This window comes from Saimiri boliviensis, chromosome 2, assembly GCF_048565385.1.
Source record: "Saimiri boliviensis isolate mSaiBol1 chromosome 2, mSaiBol1.pri, whole genome shotgun sequence".
Classification (NCBI taxonomy): domain Eukaryota; kingdom Metazoa; phylum Chordata; class Mammalia; order Primates; family Cebidae; genus Saimiri; species Saimiri boliviensis.
The window spans coordinates 122,127,536-122,142,190 of record NC_133450.1 but is presented as its reverse complement, the minus strand read 5'-3'; the positions used below and the strand labels follow the sequence as shown (position 1 = coordinate 122,142,190).

Genomic DNA, 14,655 nt, shown 5'->3' with positions numbered 1-14,655 from the left:
GGCATGGTGGCTGGTGCCTGTAGTCCCAGCTACTCGGGATGCTGAGGCAGGAAAATCACTTGAACCTGGGAGGCGGAGGTTGTGGTGAGCTGAGATTGTGCCACTGAACTCTAGCCTGGGCGAATGAGCGAGACTCCGACTCAAAAAAATTAAAAAAATATAAGTAGGAGCTGATTTTCCCTTTCCCTCTAAAAACAAAGCTATTACGTGTTTGCTCTATCCCCACCTTGTTTCTCACAAGCCAGTCATCCCATGTTAACCACTTGTGTGAATGAAACAGTGACCCCAAAGAGCTGCCATCCTATTCTCACCATGGGAGCCTTGTTGCCAGAGATTTGTACCCTCTATTCCTACTCCTTGGCCAAAATCTATTTTGAGGAAAGAAATTACCACATAGGGATAGGATGGTCTTACAGTCTGCTTTATTGAAGAAAGTTCCTATGGTCATGGATGAAAGGACCCTTGTGAGACTTGAGGATTTTTCCACAGTTTGAGAAGGCTTGTGATGCAGAACCAGAGAAAAAGAATCCTCCAAGGTTCACTCTGAAGAAGCTGGTTCAGCGACTGCATATCCATGAGCCTGCCCAGCACGTTCAAGCCCTGCTGGGTTACAGGTGAGGAGCTCCACCCTGAGCATACATTCCATCTAGGTAATTCCTTGACTTTCAACATCCGTGGCCCCAATCCCGGTAGTTCTCAACCCTGGCAACATGACTTTAGGGAGACATGCCCTGTAGACCTGACTGTGGCTTTCCTTTTCTGATTCACCTGTAAACATGACTCACCTTTCCTTTTCTGAGTTATTTTTAGGCATATTTGGGCAGACATGCCCTATAAACATGACTCACCTTTCTTTTCTGAGTTACTTTCTTGCCAACTTTGAAATGATAAATCTCTTTCTTCCCTATCTCAGATACCCCTCCAACCTACAGCTCTTCTCTCGAAGTCACCTTCCTGGGCCTTGGGATTCTAGCAGAGCTGGCAAGAGGATGAAGCTATCTAGGCCAGAGACCTGGGATCGGGAGCTGAGCCTGCGGGGAAACAAAGCTTCAGTCTGGGAGGAACTTATAGGTAAAGTGACCTTGGCCATCACATTCCCCCCTTCTCTTCCTCATTTATGCCCCCACATTTTAGACCCTCACTAGAAGAATTCTGTGGAATGATGACGTTATTCTTTTGCTTGGTAGTTGTATTATTGAAAATGATTTGATTTATAAGGTCTGCCATTGACCATACCAGAGTATATAGTGGTACCTGCTTTGAGTAATGTTTACATCATAGGTCACTATACCAGATGTGAGTAGGTGATGCACAAGTTTTTAATCAATATATGACAAAAGTGCCTTCTTTCTGATTGTACTTGTATCAATATCTGTGTAACTCATTCCAAAAAAGGTAGGACTGGCACATGGCATATTGGAATCTGTACGGAAACTCACATTTAGGACATGGAAGTTTTAGGTAATTTGCCTACACTGATACAGAAAAAAAATTCAAATTGAGGAAGACCGAGTTATGTTCAATTTTCTCTTTCTCTGTTTTTTTGTTTTGTTTTGTTTTGTTTTTGGGGGGTCTGTTTTTAACTATAGCAGGCTCTTTCTTTTGTTTTCTATTTTTATTTTATTTCTTATTTTTATTTATTTATTTATTTATTTTTATTTATTTTTTTTTGAGATGGAGTTTTGCTCTTGTTACCCAGGCTGGAGTGCAATAGCACGATCTCGGCTCACCGCAACCTCCGCCTCCTGAGTTCAAGCAATTTTCCTGCCTCAGCCTCCTGAGTACCTAGGACTACAGGCACGCGCCACCATGCCCAGCTAATTTTTATATTTTTAGCAGAGACGGGGTTTCACCTTGTTGACCAGGATGGTCTCGATCTCTTGACCTCGTGATCCACCCGCCTCGGCCTCCCAAAGTGCTGGGATTATAGGCGTGAGCCACTGCGCCTGGCTATTTTTTTTTTTTTTAATTTTAGAGACAGAGTCTTTCTCATGTTGCCCAGGCTGGTCTCAAACTCAAGGCCTCAAGCAATCCTCCTACCTTGGCCTCCCAAAGTGCTGGGATGACAGTTGTGAGCCACTGCACCCAGCCATAGAAGGCTCTATTTTCACATTTATATACTTTGTTTCTATTTTGTTTTCTTTTACTTCCTCTTTTATCTTTGAAAATTTGAAGTCAATTTTTTTCTGTTGAAAAACATCTAACTTCAGATGTTTTGACTGGGTTTGTAGACTACATATTTGGGAACTTCAGTCACCCATATTGTCTTTTTTACCTCATTTCTCTGTACACTGCTTGTTTTCAGATTGTACTCAGGGCAGCCTGAATTGTTCAGCTGCTTATCACCCTTCTCACATTCTGGTTGTCACTGGTGGTGCATGTATCAGAATCACCTGGGAATTTACAGACACACACACACACACACACACCCCCACCCACGCACCCTGCCCCCGGTTGACAGGCTCTTCTCCGATAGTTGAAACCACTTGGGGTGGAGTAGAATAAAGGGGCCTGGATGGAAGCCAATAGTCAGAATATGTAGGTAATTCTTTTTTTTTTTTTTTTTTGAGATGGAGTTTCACTCTTTTTGCCCAGGCTAGAGTGCAATGGCACAATCTCAGCTCACTCAACCTCTACCTCCTGGGTTCAAGCAATTCTCCTGCCTCAACTGCCCAAGCAGCTGGGATTACAGGCTCATGCCACCATGCCTAGCTAATTTTGTATTTTTAATAGAGACGGGGTTTCACCATGGTGGCCCAACTAGTCTTGAACTCCTGACCTCCAGTTAGTAATCCACCCGCTTCAGCCTCCCAAAGTGCTAGGATTATAGGTGTGAGCCACTGTGCTGGGCGATATGTAGATAATTCTATATGCACCATCTCCACTTCCTCCCTCTGGTTGAGAACCATTGTCCCTGAAAACATAAGAACATGTAACTTTATTCTTTTATTTATTTTTTTTTTTTTGAGACAGAGTTTCACTCTTGTTACCCAGGCTGGAGTGCAATGGCGCAATCTCGGCTCACCGCAACCTCCGCCTCCTGGGCTCAGGCAATTCTCCTGCCTCAGCCTCCTAAGTAGCTGGGATTACAGGCACGCGCCACCACGCCCAGCTAGTTTTTTTGTATTTTTAGTAGAGACGGGGTTTCACCATGTTGACCAAGATGGTCTCGATCTCTCGACCTCGTGATCCACCCGCCTCGGCCTCCCAAAGCGCTGGGATTACAGGCTTGAGCCACTGCGCCCGGCAACTTTATTCTTTTAATGTCTTTTAGCCTATGTGAGGCAAATGCCCACAGTTTAATCCCATAGTGGCTAGAGTTTCCTTTTTTAATCATATGCTACAGAAACAGTTTATGGATATACCAGAATATATGTATATGTACCTTTTTCTTTTTCTTTTTTTTTTTTTTTGAGACAGAGTTTCGCTCTTGTTACCCAGGCTAGAGTGCAATGTGCGATCTCGGCTCACCACAACCTCTGCCTCCTGGGTTCAGGCAGTTCTTCTGTCTCAGCCTCCTGAGTAGCTGGGATTACAGGCATGTGCCACCATGCCCAGCTAACTTTTCATATTTTTAGTAGAGACGGGGTTTCACCTTGTTTACCAGGATGGTCTCGATCTCTTGACCTCGTGATCCACCCGCCTCAGCCTCCCAAAGTGCTGGGATTACAGGCTTGAGCCACCACGCCCGGCCGCTTTTTTTTTTTTTTTTTTTTAGAAACAGGGTCTCACTTTGTTGCCGAGACTGGTCTCCAGTTGTTGGGATTACAGATGTAAGCCACTGTGCACAGCCAAAAATAAATCTAAGTAAATTTAAAAGAGCACGGTGGCTCACGCCTATAATCCCAGCACTTTGGGAGGCCGAGGCGGGTGGATCATCAGGTCAAGAGATCGAGACCTTCCTGGTCAACATGGTGAAACTCCGTCTCTACAAAAAAAAAAAAAAAAAAGTAAATAAAAGAAAATATGGCCGGGTGTGGTGGCTCACGTCTGTAATCCCAGCATTTTGGGGGGCCGAGGCGGGTGGATCACTGGAGGTCAGGAGTTCAAGACTAGCCTGGCCAACATGGTGAAATCTCATCTCTACTAAAGTACAAAAATTAGCTGGACATTGTGGTGGGCACCTGTAATCCCAGCTACTCAGTAACTGAGGTGGGAGAATTGCTTGAATCCAGGAAGTGGAGGTTGCAGTGAGCCAAGATTGTACCACTGCACTCCAGCCTGGGTGACAGAGCATAACTCCGTCTCAAAAAAAGAAAAGAAACTATGGCTTGAAGATCGTATTAACTCAGGGACAAGTGAACAATAAGAAATTGACAGAGGTGAAATTCTATCTCCAGTGCAAATCTTTTTCACCTGTATTTAAGCAAAAAAAAATTAATGACTAATCAAATCTTGTAAGAAATTGGTTAAAAAACTTAAAAATTATGAAGACTATTTGAAATATGGATTTACATTCATTATTACAAATGGAGAACCTTTTTTTAATTGTATATTGTGCCTTGAAATATTAACTAATGAATGTACTACATTACGTTAGTATATACTTCATAAATCAATTTCTCTTTTGGCCATCTAAAAAGTTTGGAAACCTGGCCAGGCGTGGTGGCTCAAGCCTGTAATCCCAGCACTTTGGGAGGCTGAGGCGGGTGGATCACGAGGTCAAGAGATCGAGACCATCCTGGTCAACATGGTTAAACCCCGTCTTTACTAAAAATACAAAAAAATTAGCTGGGCATGGTGTCGTGTGCCTGTAATCCCAGCTACTCAGGAGGCTGAGGCAGGAGAATTGCCTGAACCCAGGAGGCGGAGGTTGCAGTGAGCTGAGATCGCACCATTGCACTCCAGCCTGGGTAACAAGAGCAAAATTCTGTCTCAAAAAAACAAACAAACAAAAGAAAATATAAAAATATATGGATATAATTATAAAATGTAAGATAAAATTTAATTGGGTATACAGACCCCTTTTTGGAGGCCACATATCTCATTAATAACTCATTAACATTTTTTTGGAATGAAATAGTGAAGTTTGCAATCTGAAGGATAAATGTCCAGTTTATTTTCTAATATCACAAATATGATATTGGACTTAATTTCTTACCAAAAATGATCTAGAAAACTTTTATATATAGTAACAGTTGAAGAAAACTTGAGTTGACAATGTATGCAATAGTTCATTTATAGTGCATATACAACCTAAAGGTTCCATACAGTTTGTGAATCAGAATTATGACTGGAGGCCGGGCACCATGACTCACCCCTGTAATCCCAGCACTTTGGGAGGCTGGGGTGGGTGAAGCTCTTGAGCTCAGGAGTTTGAGACCAACCAGGGTAACATGGTGAAACCTTGTCTCTCCCAAAAATAGAAAAATTAGCTGGGCATGTTGGTAGATGTCTATGGTCCTAGATGCTTGGGAGGCTGAGGTAGGAGGATTGCTTGAGCTTGGGAGGTGGAGGTTGCAGTAAGTCAAGATTGTGCCACTGCACTCTACCCTGGGTGACAGAGTGAGATTCCATCTCAAAAATAAAAGAAAGAATTATGACTGGAGAATCCCAACACTTACAGAGGGCTGAAAGCTTCCAGCTATAATTCAAACGAGACTTAGATCCCCTTTACAAAGGGAGCACCACTTACCTGATGGAAGCTGCTGATGGTGTGGGCCGCTGCACAAGGCACAGTGAGGGACTAACATGGTTGGTCTCTAAAGTGGTTTGAATGGACCTCTGTCCAGGAAAAGAAAATCATATCTCCCATTTATGTTTATTTTTATCTAAAAGAAAAGAATTTTCCCAGTATTTACCATGCAGATTGAACCCACATAGTCGCTTGCTCAGTCCATATGACAGTGTTATGTATAACAGTTGAGGTTTTCTGAGCATCCACAATCTGAGGACATTGATGGTGCCCCTTCACTCTTTCACTCTTTTTTTTTGTCTGTTTGTTTCTACATAGTTTGACTCATAGCAATTTATCTTTTTTTTTTTTTTTTTTTGAGGCGGAGTTTCGCTCTTGTTACCCAGGCTGGAGTGCAATGGCGCGATCTCGGCTCACCGCAATCTCCGCCTCCTGGGGTCAGGCAATTCTCCTGCCTCAGCCTCCTGAGTAGCTGGGATTACAGGCACAGGCCACCATGCCTAGCTAATTTTTTGTATTTTTAGTAGAGATGGGGTTTCACCATGTTGACCAGGATGGTCTCGATCTCTCGACCTCGTGATCCACCCGCCTCGGCCTCCCAAAGTGCTGGGATTACAGGCTTGAGCCACCGCGCCCGGCTAATTTATCTTTTTTTTAAAAGATGGCGTTTTACCATGTTGGTCAGGCTGGTCTTGAACTCCTGACCTTAGGTGATCCGCCCACCTTGGCCTCCAGAGTGCTTGGTTTACAGGTGTGAGCCACCGTGCCTGGCTGCAATTTATCTTTAAATTGTAGATGGAATTGGAATTACTCAGTATTAACTGAATTAATCCTCTAAAATTGATATAAACCTTAAAAATACTATTATTAAGAAACTATGGGCCGGGTGTGGTGGCTCACGTCTGTAATCCCAGCATTTTGGGGGGCCGAGGCGGGTGGATCACTGGAGGTCAGGAGTTCAAGACTAGCCTGGCCAACATGGTGAAATCTCATCTCTACTAAAGTACAAAAATTAGCTGGACATTGTGGTGGGCACCTGTAATCCCAGCTACTCAGTAACTGAGGTGGGAGAATTGCTTGAATCCAGGAAGTGGAGGTTGCAGTGAGCCAAGATTGTACCACTGCACTCCAGCCTGGGTGACAGAGCATAACTCCGTCTCAAAAAAAGAAAAGAAACTATGGCTTGAAGATCGTATTAACTCAGGGACAAGTGAACAATAAGAAATTGACAGAGGTGAAATTCTATCTCCAGTGCAAATCTTTTTCACCTGTATTTAAGCAAAAAAAAATTAATGACTAATCAAATCTTGTAAGAAATTGGTTAAAAAACTTAAAAATTATGAAGACTATTTGAAATATGGATTTACATTCATTATTACAAATGGAGAACCTTTTTTTAATTGTATATTGTGCCTTGAAATATTAACTAATGAATGTACTACATTACGTTAGTATATACTTCATAAATCAATTTCTCTTTTGGCCATCTAAAAAGTTTGGAAACCTGGCCAGGCGTGGTGGCTCAAGCCTGTAATCCCAGCACTTTGGGAGGCTGAGGCGGGTGGATCACGAGGTCAAGAGATCGAGACCATCCTGGTCAACATGGTTAAACCCCGTCTTTACTAAAAATACAAAAAAATTAGCTGGGCATGGTGTCGTGTGCCTGTAATCCCAGATACTCAGGAGGCTGAGGCAGGAGAATTGCCTGAACCCAGGAGGCGGAGGTTGCAGTGAGCTGAGATTGCACCATTGCACTCCAGGCTGGGTAACAGGAGCGAAACTCCATCTCAAAAAAAAAAAAAAAAAAGTTTGGAAACCTTTGCCCTATACTAGAGAATACATTTTCCAGTTGAACCCAATCTTAGTGCTAGAGCCAACAGATAAAATGGTAACATAAGTTGTTTATTGAAACAGCCATCCCATAAACAGTGTTGCATAAATTTTGCTCCAAACTTCAGGCCAACCCTGTTTTTAATCTTTCCAAGCCTTTAAAACATTTTGAGTAGAGTAGATTGTATGTCAGTTCCTCACTTCCTCTGTCTTGGACTTACTACATGCTTGGTCTCTGAACTTCTTTTTTTTTTTTTGAGATGGAGTTTCGCTCTTGTTACCCAGGCTGGAGTGCAATGGCGCGATCTCGGCTCACCGCAACCTCCGCCTCCTGGGTTCAGGCAATTCTTCTGCCTCAGCCTCCTGAGTAGCTGGGATTACAGGCACGTGCCACCATGCCCAGCTATTGTTTTGTATTTTTTTAGTAGAGGTGGGGTTTCACCATGTTGACGAGGATGGTCTCGATCTCTTGACCTCGTGATCCACCCGTCTCGGCCTCCCAAAGTGCTGGGATTACAGGCTTGAGCCACCGCGCCCGGCTGGTCTCTGAACTTCTTGCTCTGGTTTCTGACCTCTCTCTCATCATCCCTATTTTTTTTGTTTTTTTTTTTTTTAAGAGACAGAGTCTTGCTATGTTGCCCAGGCTAGACTCCAACTCCAGGGTCCTGGGTTCAAGTGATCCTCCTGTCTTAGCCTCCTTGGTAGCTGGGATTACAGATGCGTGCCACTGTGCCTGGCCTCCTCATTTGTTTTTCTCATTCTGTGCCCCACATTCCACAGAAAATGAGAAGCTTCCCTTCATGGCCATGCTTCGGAACCTGTGCAACCTGCTTCGTGTTGGAATCAGTACCCGTCACCATGAGCTCGTTCTCCAGAGACTCCAGCATGCGGTATGTGTGAGGGGCAGGTAGCTGTGGGGCCCAGCAACTAGACGTGCATGTGGAGGCCACTACTGTTTTGAAGGCCAGGATTTTTCAGGTGGCCGAGGAAGGTCACGGCCACCAAGCTTTTTCCATGTGGGCTGTAAGTAGTTCTGGAAATACAGATAGGTTTGGGGGTTCAGTAAATCCTTTGAGAAGTTACAATAGAGTATAAGAGCTTTCATTTTAATTTTCTGAGCTCAGTGACTTACCAGGAGGAGACACTTCTGTGGTGTAACTGATTTCAGAGGGAGTCTTTATTTTTTATTTATAGAGATGGAGTTTTTTTGTGTTTTATTTTTTTATTTTATTTTATTTTTTTGGTATGAGACGGGATTTTGCCATGTTGGCAAGGCTGGTCTTGAACTCCTGAGCTCAGGCAGTCCACCTGCCTCAGGCTCCCAAAGTGCTGTGATTATAGGCAGGAGCTACCATACCCTGCCTGGAGGGAGCCTTAATAGAAACAGGGCTCCTTCTGTTACTTTATCTTCTTTACCTCTTCTCACACCCTAAAATGATGCATTTTTTCTTTCTCATTACCCCTTTTCTATATCTCTTGTCTAAGTCCATTTTGTTCTTCTGTGCCTTCCCGTAAAGCTAATAGAGTAGACCCCTGAAGCCCCCCATACTCCCGGCTTCTGTGCTCATGACCTCTCCCTTGCTTTGCAGAGGTCGGTCATCCACAGTCGGCAGTTGCCATTCAGATTTCTTAATGCCCATGATTCCATTGACGCCCTTGAGGCTCAACTCAGAAATCAAGGTATTCTCTCTGTTCTTCCAACTCCTGTTTGCCTCTCCTTTCTGACAGTAAACAAAGCAACCACACCAATATTTTCAGCCTCTTGCCTTGCAGTCTGAGGATGTGTGGGGGTCGGGGGAAGAGGTCAGGCCCTTGCCAGCCCCAAAGGTTGGGGCTCAGGCCACATTACTGGTAGGAAAAGATGAGGGAATAGAAGGTGCCTAACTCAGAAATTTATTTATCATCATACAGCATTGCCCTCTCCTTCTAATATAACACTGATGAGGCAGATAATAACTAGAAATGAGAAGAACCGTCCCAGGCGGAGGTTTCTTTGCTCCCTAAGCCGTCAGCAGCTTCGGACAGTAATGAGGATACCTGTGATGTATGAGCAGCTCAAGCGGGAGAAGCTGAGAGTACACAAGGCCAGGTGTGTATGTGCTGTCTGGGATCCAAGGGTGGGCAATAGGGGCTACCCTGGCACAGGTTGAAAGTCATCTGGGAAGCCCAAATGTTTTTCTGTAAAGACTTGCTTGTCATTCATCGCAATGGCTCAGAATTGCCTGGTTCCTTGCACAGCACACCTTGTCTTTAACATTGTCCTAAAGAGAGATCATGAAACAAAGTCTACTTCTGGACTTCTGCTCTATTATAATCTGTGATTGTTTTATTGCTTTACATTGATTCCTTTCTTTTAGTTATGCTGATGTATGGTGGTCTATCCTGGTGTCCTCTTTGCTTCTGCTCTGATTCATGGTTTTCTTTCTTTTCCTTTTCTGTGACTTATTTGCTTTTCTGTTTCTATCTCGTTCTGTATTTTTTGGCCCATTCATCTTTTTTTGCTTTTGTTGTGCATGTGTATATTTTGACATACATACAAAGATAGTTACCATCAAGCAGGCTCAAAGACAGATGTACAATCTGTTTTGTAGGCTTGGTGAAGTCCCCACTGTCTTTTTAAGTATTTCATCAGTACCTTACACTTAGTTTTACTCAGAACAACCACAGGACTCACCTAACCTTTTAGAGTGCTCAGTGATTAGGAATCTCCTGAATCAGTGGCTGAAGAGAGGGCCATTGAAGAAATCAAGCCTGGCCAGGCTCAGTGGCTCACGCCTTTAATCCCAACACGTTGGGAGGCTGAGGCAGGTGGATCACGAGGTCAGGCGTTTGAGACCAGCTTGGCCAACATGGTGAAACCCCCTCTCTACTAAAAATATAAAAATTAGCCAGGGATAGTGGTGGGTGCCTGTAATCCTAGCTACTCAGGAAGCTGAGACAGGAGAATTGCTTAAACCTGGGAGGCAAAGGTTGCAGTGAGCTGAGATAACACCACTGCACTCCAGCCTGGACAACAAGAGTGAGACTCCATTTCAAAAAAAAAAAAAAAAAAAAAAAAACCCCAGAATCAAGTCCAAGGTGACAGTCTAATTGGTATTCTTGTATTGATTAATGTGGTAGCCACTAGCCACATGTGGGTATTTAGCAGTTGATATATACTAGTGAGGTCTGAGTTGAGACATGCTAGATTTTGAAGGCAGTCAGAAAAAGTAAATATGAAATATTCATAATTTTTGTATTAATTACAGGCTGACATGAAAATATTTTTGTATATTAGGTTAAATAAAATGCAATATTAAATTAATTTTAGCCAGGTGCAGTGGCTTGCACCTATAATCCCACCTACTTGGGAGGCTGAGGTGGGAGAATAGCTTGAGCTCAGGAATTTGAGGCTGTAGTGAGCTATGATCATGTTACTGCACAGACTGGGCAACAGAGCAAGACCCTGTCTCTTTTTATTGTTTTTTGTTTTTTTTGAGACAGGGTTTTATTCCCATCACCCAGGCTGGTGTTCAATGGCATGATCTCAGCTCACTGCAACCTCTACCTCTTCTCCAGCTTAAGGAATTCTCCTGCCTCAGCCTCCCAAGTAGCTGTGACTATAGGCACACACCACTGCACCCAGCTAATTTTTGTGTTTTTTGTAGAGATAGGGTTTACTATGTTGCCCAGGCTGGTCTCAAACTTCTAAGCTCAGGTGATCCACCTACCTCAGCCTCCCAAACCAAAGTGCTGAGATTATAGGCATGAGCCAAGGACCCTGTCTGTCTTTTTTGTTTGTTTGAGGCAGAGTCTCAGTTTGTCACCCAGGCTGGTGTGATCTTGGCTCACTAGACCTCTGCTTTCCCTGTTGAAGTGATTCTCATGCCTCAGACTCCCAAGTAGCTGGGATTACAGGTGCACATCACCACACCCAGCTAATTTTTGTATTTTTAGTAGAGACAGGGTTTCACCATGTTGGCCAGACTGGTCTTGAACTCCTGACCTCAAGTGATGCACCTGTCTTGGCCTCCCAAAGTGCTGGGATTATAGACGTGAGCCACCATGTCCGTCCTGTCTCTTAAAGAAGAGAAAAATTAATTTCACCATTAATAAAATTAATTTATTTTTATTCTTTAAAATGTGACTATTAGAAAAATGTATGTATATAATTTAAGTTTGATTTAATTGTAATTTAATTCTATTGGATAGCGCTGGGAAGACTAGTGATTTTGCTAGACTAGAAAATTAGTATAAAAAACTTTAAATAGGCTGGGTGCAGTGGCTCATGCTTGTAATCCTAGCACTTTGGGAGGCCGAGGCAGGTGGATCACCTGAGGTCAGAAGCTTCAGACCAGCCTGGTGAACATGGCAAAACCTGTTCTACTAAAGATACAAAAAATTAGCCAGGTGTGGTGGCGGGCGTCTGTAATTCCAGCTACTTGGAAGGCTGAGGCAGGAGAATCGCTTGAACCCCAGGGGCAGAGGTTGCAGTGAGCTGATATCGTGACACCACCACTCCAGCCTAGGCCAGAGAGCAAAACTCCATCTCAAAAAAAAAAACAAAACAAAACAACAAAGCTTTATGCACCCAAGTAATGAAAATATAGTAGACTTTCATAAAACTGTTTGCTAAATTCAGTGATTATCTAGATTTTATCGCATTTTCTTTACTGATCTCTTTTTTCTTTTGATTTTTTTTTTTTCTTTGAGACGGAGTCTTGCTCTATAGCACCAAGCTAGAGTGCAAAATGATGCGATCTTGGCTCACTGAACCTCCACCTCCTGGGTTCAATCGATTGTAATCCTCCCAAGTAGCTGAGATTACAGGCGCCTGCTACTGCACCTAGCTAATTTTTGTTTTTATTAGAATCATGGTTTCACCATCTGGTCTTGAACTGCTGACCTCATAATCCACCCACCTTGGCCTCCCAAAGTGCTGGGGATTACAGGCGTGAGCCACCACACCCGCACCCCCACCCCCCAGTCCAAAGATATTTTCAAAACAAATGTCAAAGAAAAGGACACATTTTATTTCACCTTTCCTTATTTCATGTGTGTTTCTTTAAAAAGGGAGTATTTTTACATAATGTCATTAATATACCTGACAAATTAAAAATAATTCCTTGGTATTATCATCTGTTATCGACTCCATATTCAGATTTTCCATTTGTTTAAAAATATAATTTTACAATTTTATTCAAATCCAGATCTAAACAAGGTCTACACATTGCCTTTGGTTGTTAAGTCACTTATGTTGCTTTTAACCTTTTAATTGTTCTTATGCCATTGAGTTACTGTGAAAACCAGGTTCAGGGGCTCCACAGAATATCCCATATTCTGGATTTGCCTCCCTCCTCATGGTGTCATTTAACTTGTTTTTCTGTTTCATTTTCATTAGCTCTAAAGGCTTGAACAGATTTCCTTTTTTTTTTTTTTGCAAGTATTTCATAGGTGATCCTATATATATACTATTTAAGTGGCACTACTCCTTAGTAATGCTAATATTGATCGGCGTTTTTAGATGGTAGTAGCCTAATCTCTCCACAATAGTTAATGGCTCATCTATTGGTAATCTTTGTGTGAACCAATTGCTTCATTGTTGGTTGCAGAGTAAGGGTTTTATCATTCCTCCATATTTATAAATTGGAATTTTTAGAAGAGCCTCCCTTATCAACTAATTCTATTTAGTTATCCTGAAATAGATTGTATGGGAAAGGTGGGATGAGTATTCAACTTATTCTCTCTTTTTTTTTTTTTTTTTTTTTTTTTTTGAGACGGAGTTTCGCTCTTGTTGCCCAGGCTGGAGTGCAATGGCGCGATCTCGGCTCACCGCAACCTCCGCCTCCCGGGTTCAGGCAATTCTCCTGCCTCAGCCTCCTAAGTAGCTGGGATTAAACAGGCACGTGCCACCATGCCCAGCTGATTTTTTGTATTTTTAGTAGAGACGGGGTTTCACTATGCTGACCAGGATGGTCTCGATCTCTTGACCTCATGATCCACCCGCCTCGGCCTCCCAAAGTGCTGGGACTACAGGCGTGAGCCACCGCGCCCGGCAACTTATTCACTTTTAATTGCCAGTTTTCAGAGTAAGGAGTTAGCATTTGTTCTTTAAAATATGATTTAAAACCATGTAGCCATTAAATCTTGCTTCATGAAGTAAGAATGGATTCATGTGGTAAGTGTAGCCAGTGGGTCCACAGATGACTTCCTGTCTCCTACCACGAGTATGGATTAGAAGAGTCCTATAGAATGGGGGCAGAGCGAAGCTCTGTCCCAGTCCTCCACACCAGCAATGGAGCAGGCTGGGGAAGGGAGTGTGATGCTTGAGGCGGGAGGGAGAAGACTCAATACTTAAGTGGCAAGTTCTCATCTTCCCCTCTACCTCTAAGGGACAGGCAGATAAGTCCCTGAGCCCGTGTGTCTATGTCTTTCTTGCCTATAGACAGTGGAAATATGATGGTGAGATGCTGAACCGGTATCGACAGGCCCTGGAGACAGCTGTGAACCTCTCTGTGAAGCACAGCCTGCCCCCGCTGCCAGGCCGCACCATCTTGGTCTATTTGACCGATGCTAATGCAGACAAGCTCTGTCCCAAGAGCAACCCAAAAGGGGTAAGAAAATAAAAAGCATCCGGCCGGGCGTGGTGGCTGTAATCCCAGCACTTTGGGAGGCCGAGGTGGGTGGATCACCAGGTCAACAGATCGAGACCATCCTGGTCAACATGGTGAAACCCCGTCTCTACCGAAAATACAAAAAATTAGCTGGGCATGGTGGCGCGTGCCTGTAATCCCAGCTACTCAGGAGGCCGAGGCAGAAGAATTGCCTGAACCCAGGTGGCGGAGGTTGCAGTGAGCTGAGATCGCGCCATTGCACTCCAGCCTGGGTAACGAGTGAAACTCCATCTCAAAAAAAAAAAAAAAAAGAAAAGAAAAAGCATCCTCCAAGGGGTTGATAGGCTGCTGGGGATCCTGAGTTAGGTATCCTGTTCCCAGAGCTGATTATTCCAGGCAAGCACTCAGACTGAAGTAAATGATACGAATTTGCTTCCAAGTATCAGTCCGTGGTTCCTAAGAACAATTCCTAGGATATCAACCAGGTTTATGGATAATACTAATGTTTCGCCTTTGCCTGGTACTTGGTACTCTCTAAATTTCCATTGTCAAAATATATCTCACTTTCACCTTACTTTACCCAGTGTTGAACTTGGG

General features: G+C 43.4%; 1 protein-coding gene across 6 annotated transcripts in view; it reads left to right on the top strand.

Moving 5' to 3' along the window:
- The window catches only part of TEP1 (telomerase associated protein 1), a 60,739-nt gene that overhangs the window by 18,940 nt on the left and 27,144 nt on the right, over window positions 1-14,655 (top strand). For all 6 annotated transcript variants that reach the window (XM_039462858.2, XM_039462857.2, XM_039462856.2 and 3 more), the window contains 6 exons: window positions 490-614; window positions 914-1,071; window positions 8,246-8,355; window positions 9,055-9,145; window positions 9,377-9,554; window positions 13,890-14,058. In XM_039462858.2, coding sequence (XP_039318792.2) covers window positions 490-614; window positions 914-1,071; window positions 8,246-8,355; window positions 9,055-9,145; window positions 9,377-9,554; window positions 13,890-14,058 — 831 coding nt within the window. The remainder of the gene's footprint in view (window positions 1-489; window positions 615-913; window positions 1,072-8,245; window positions 8,356-9,054; window positions 9,146-9,376; window positions 9,555-13,889; window positions 14,059-14,655) is intronic.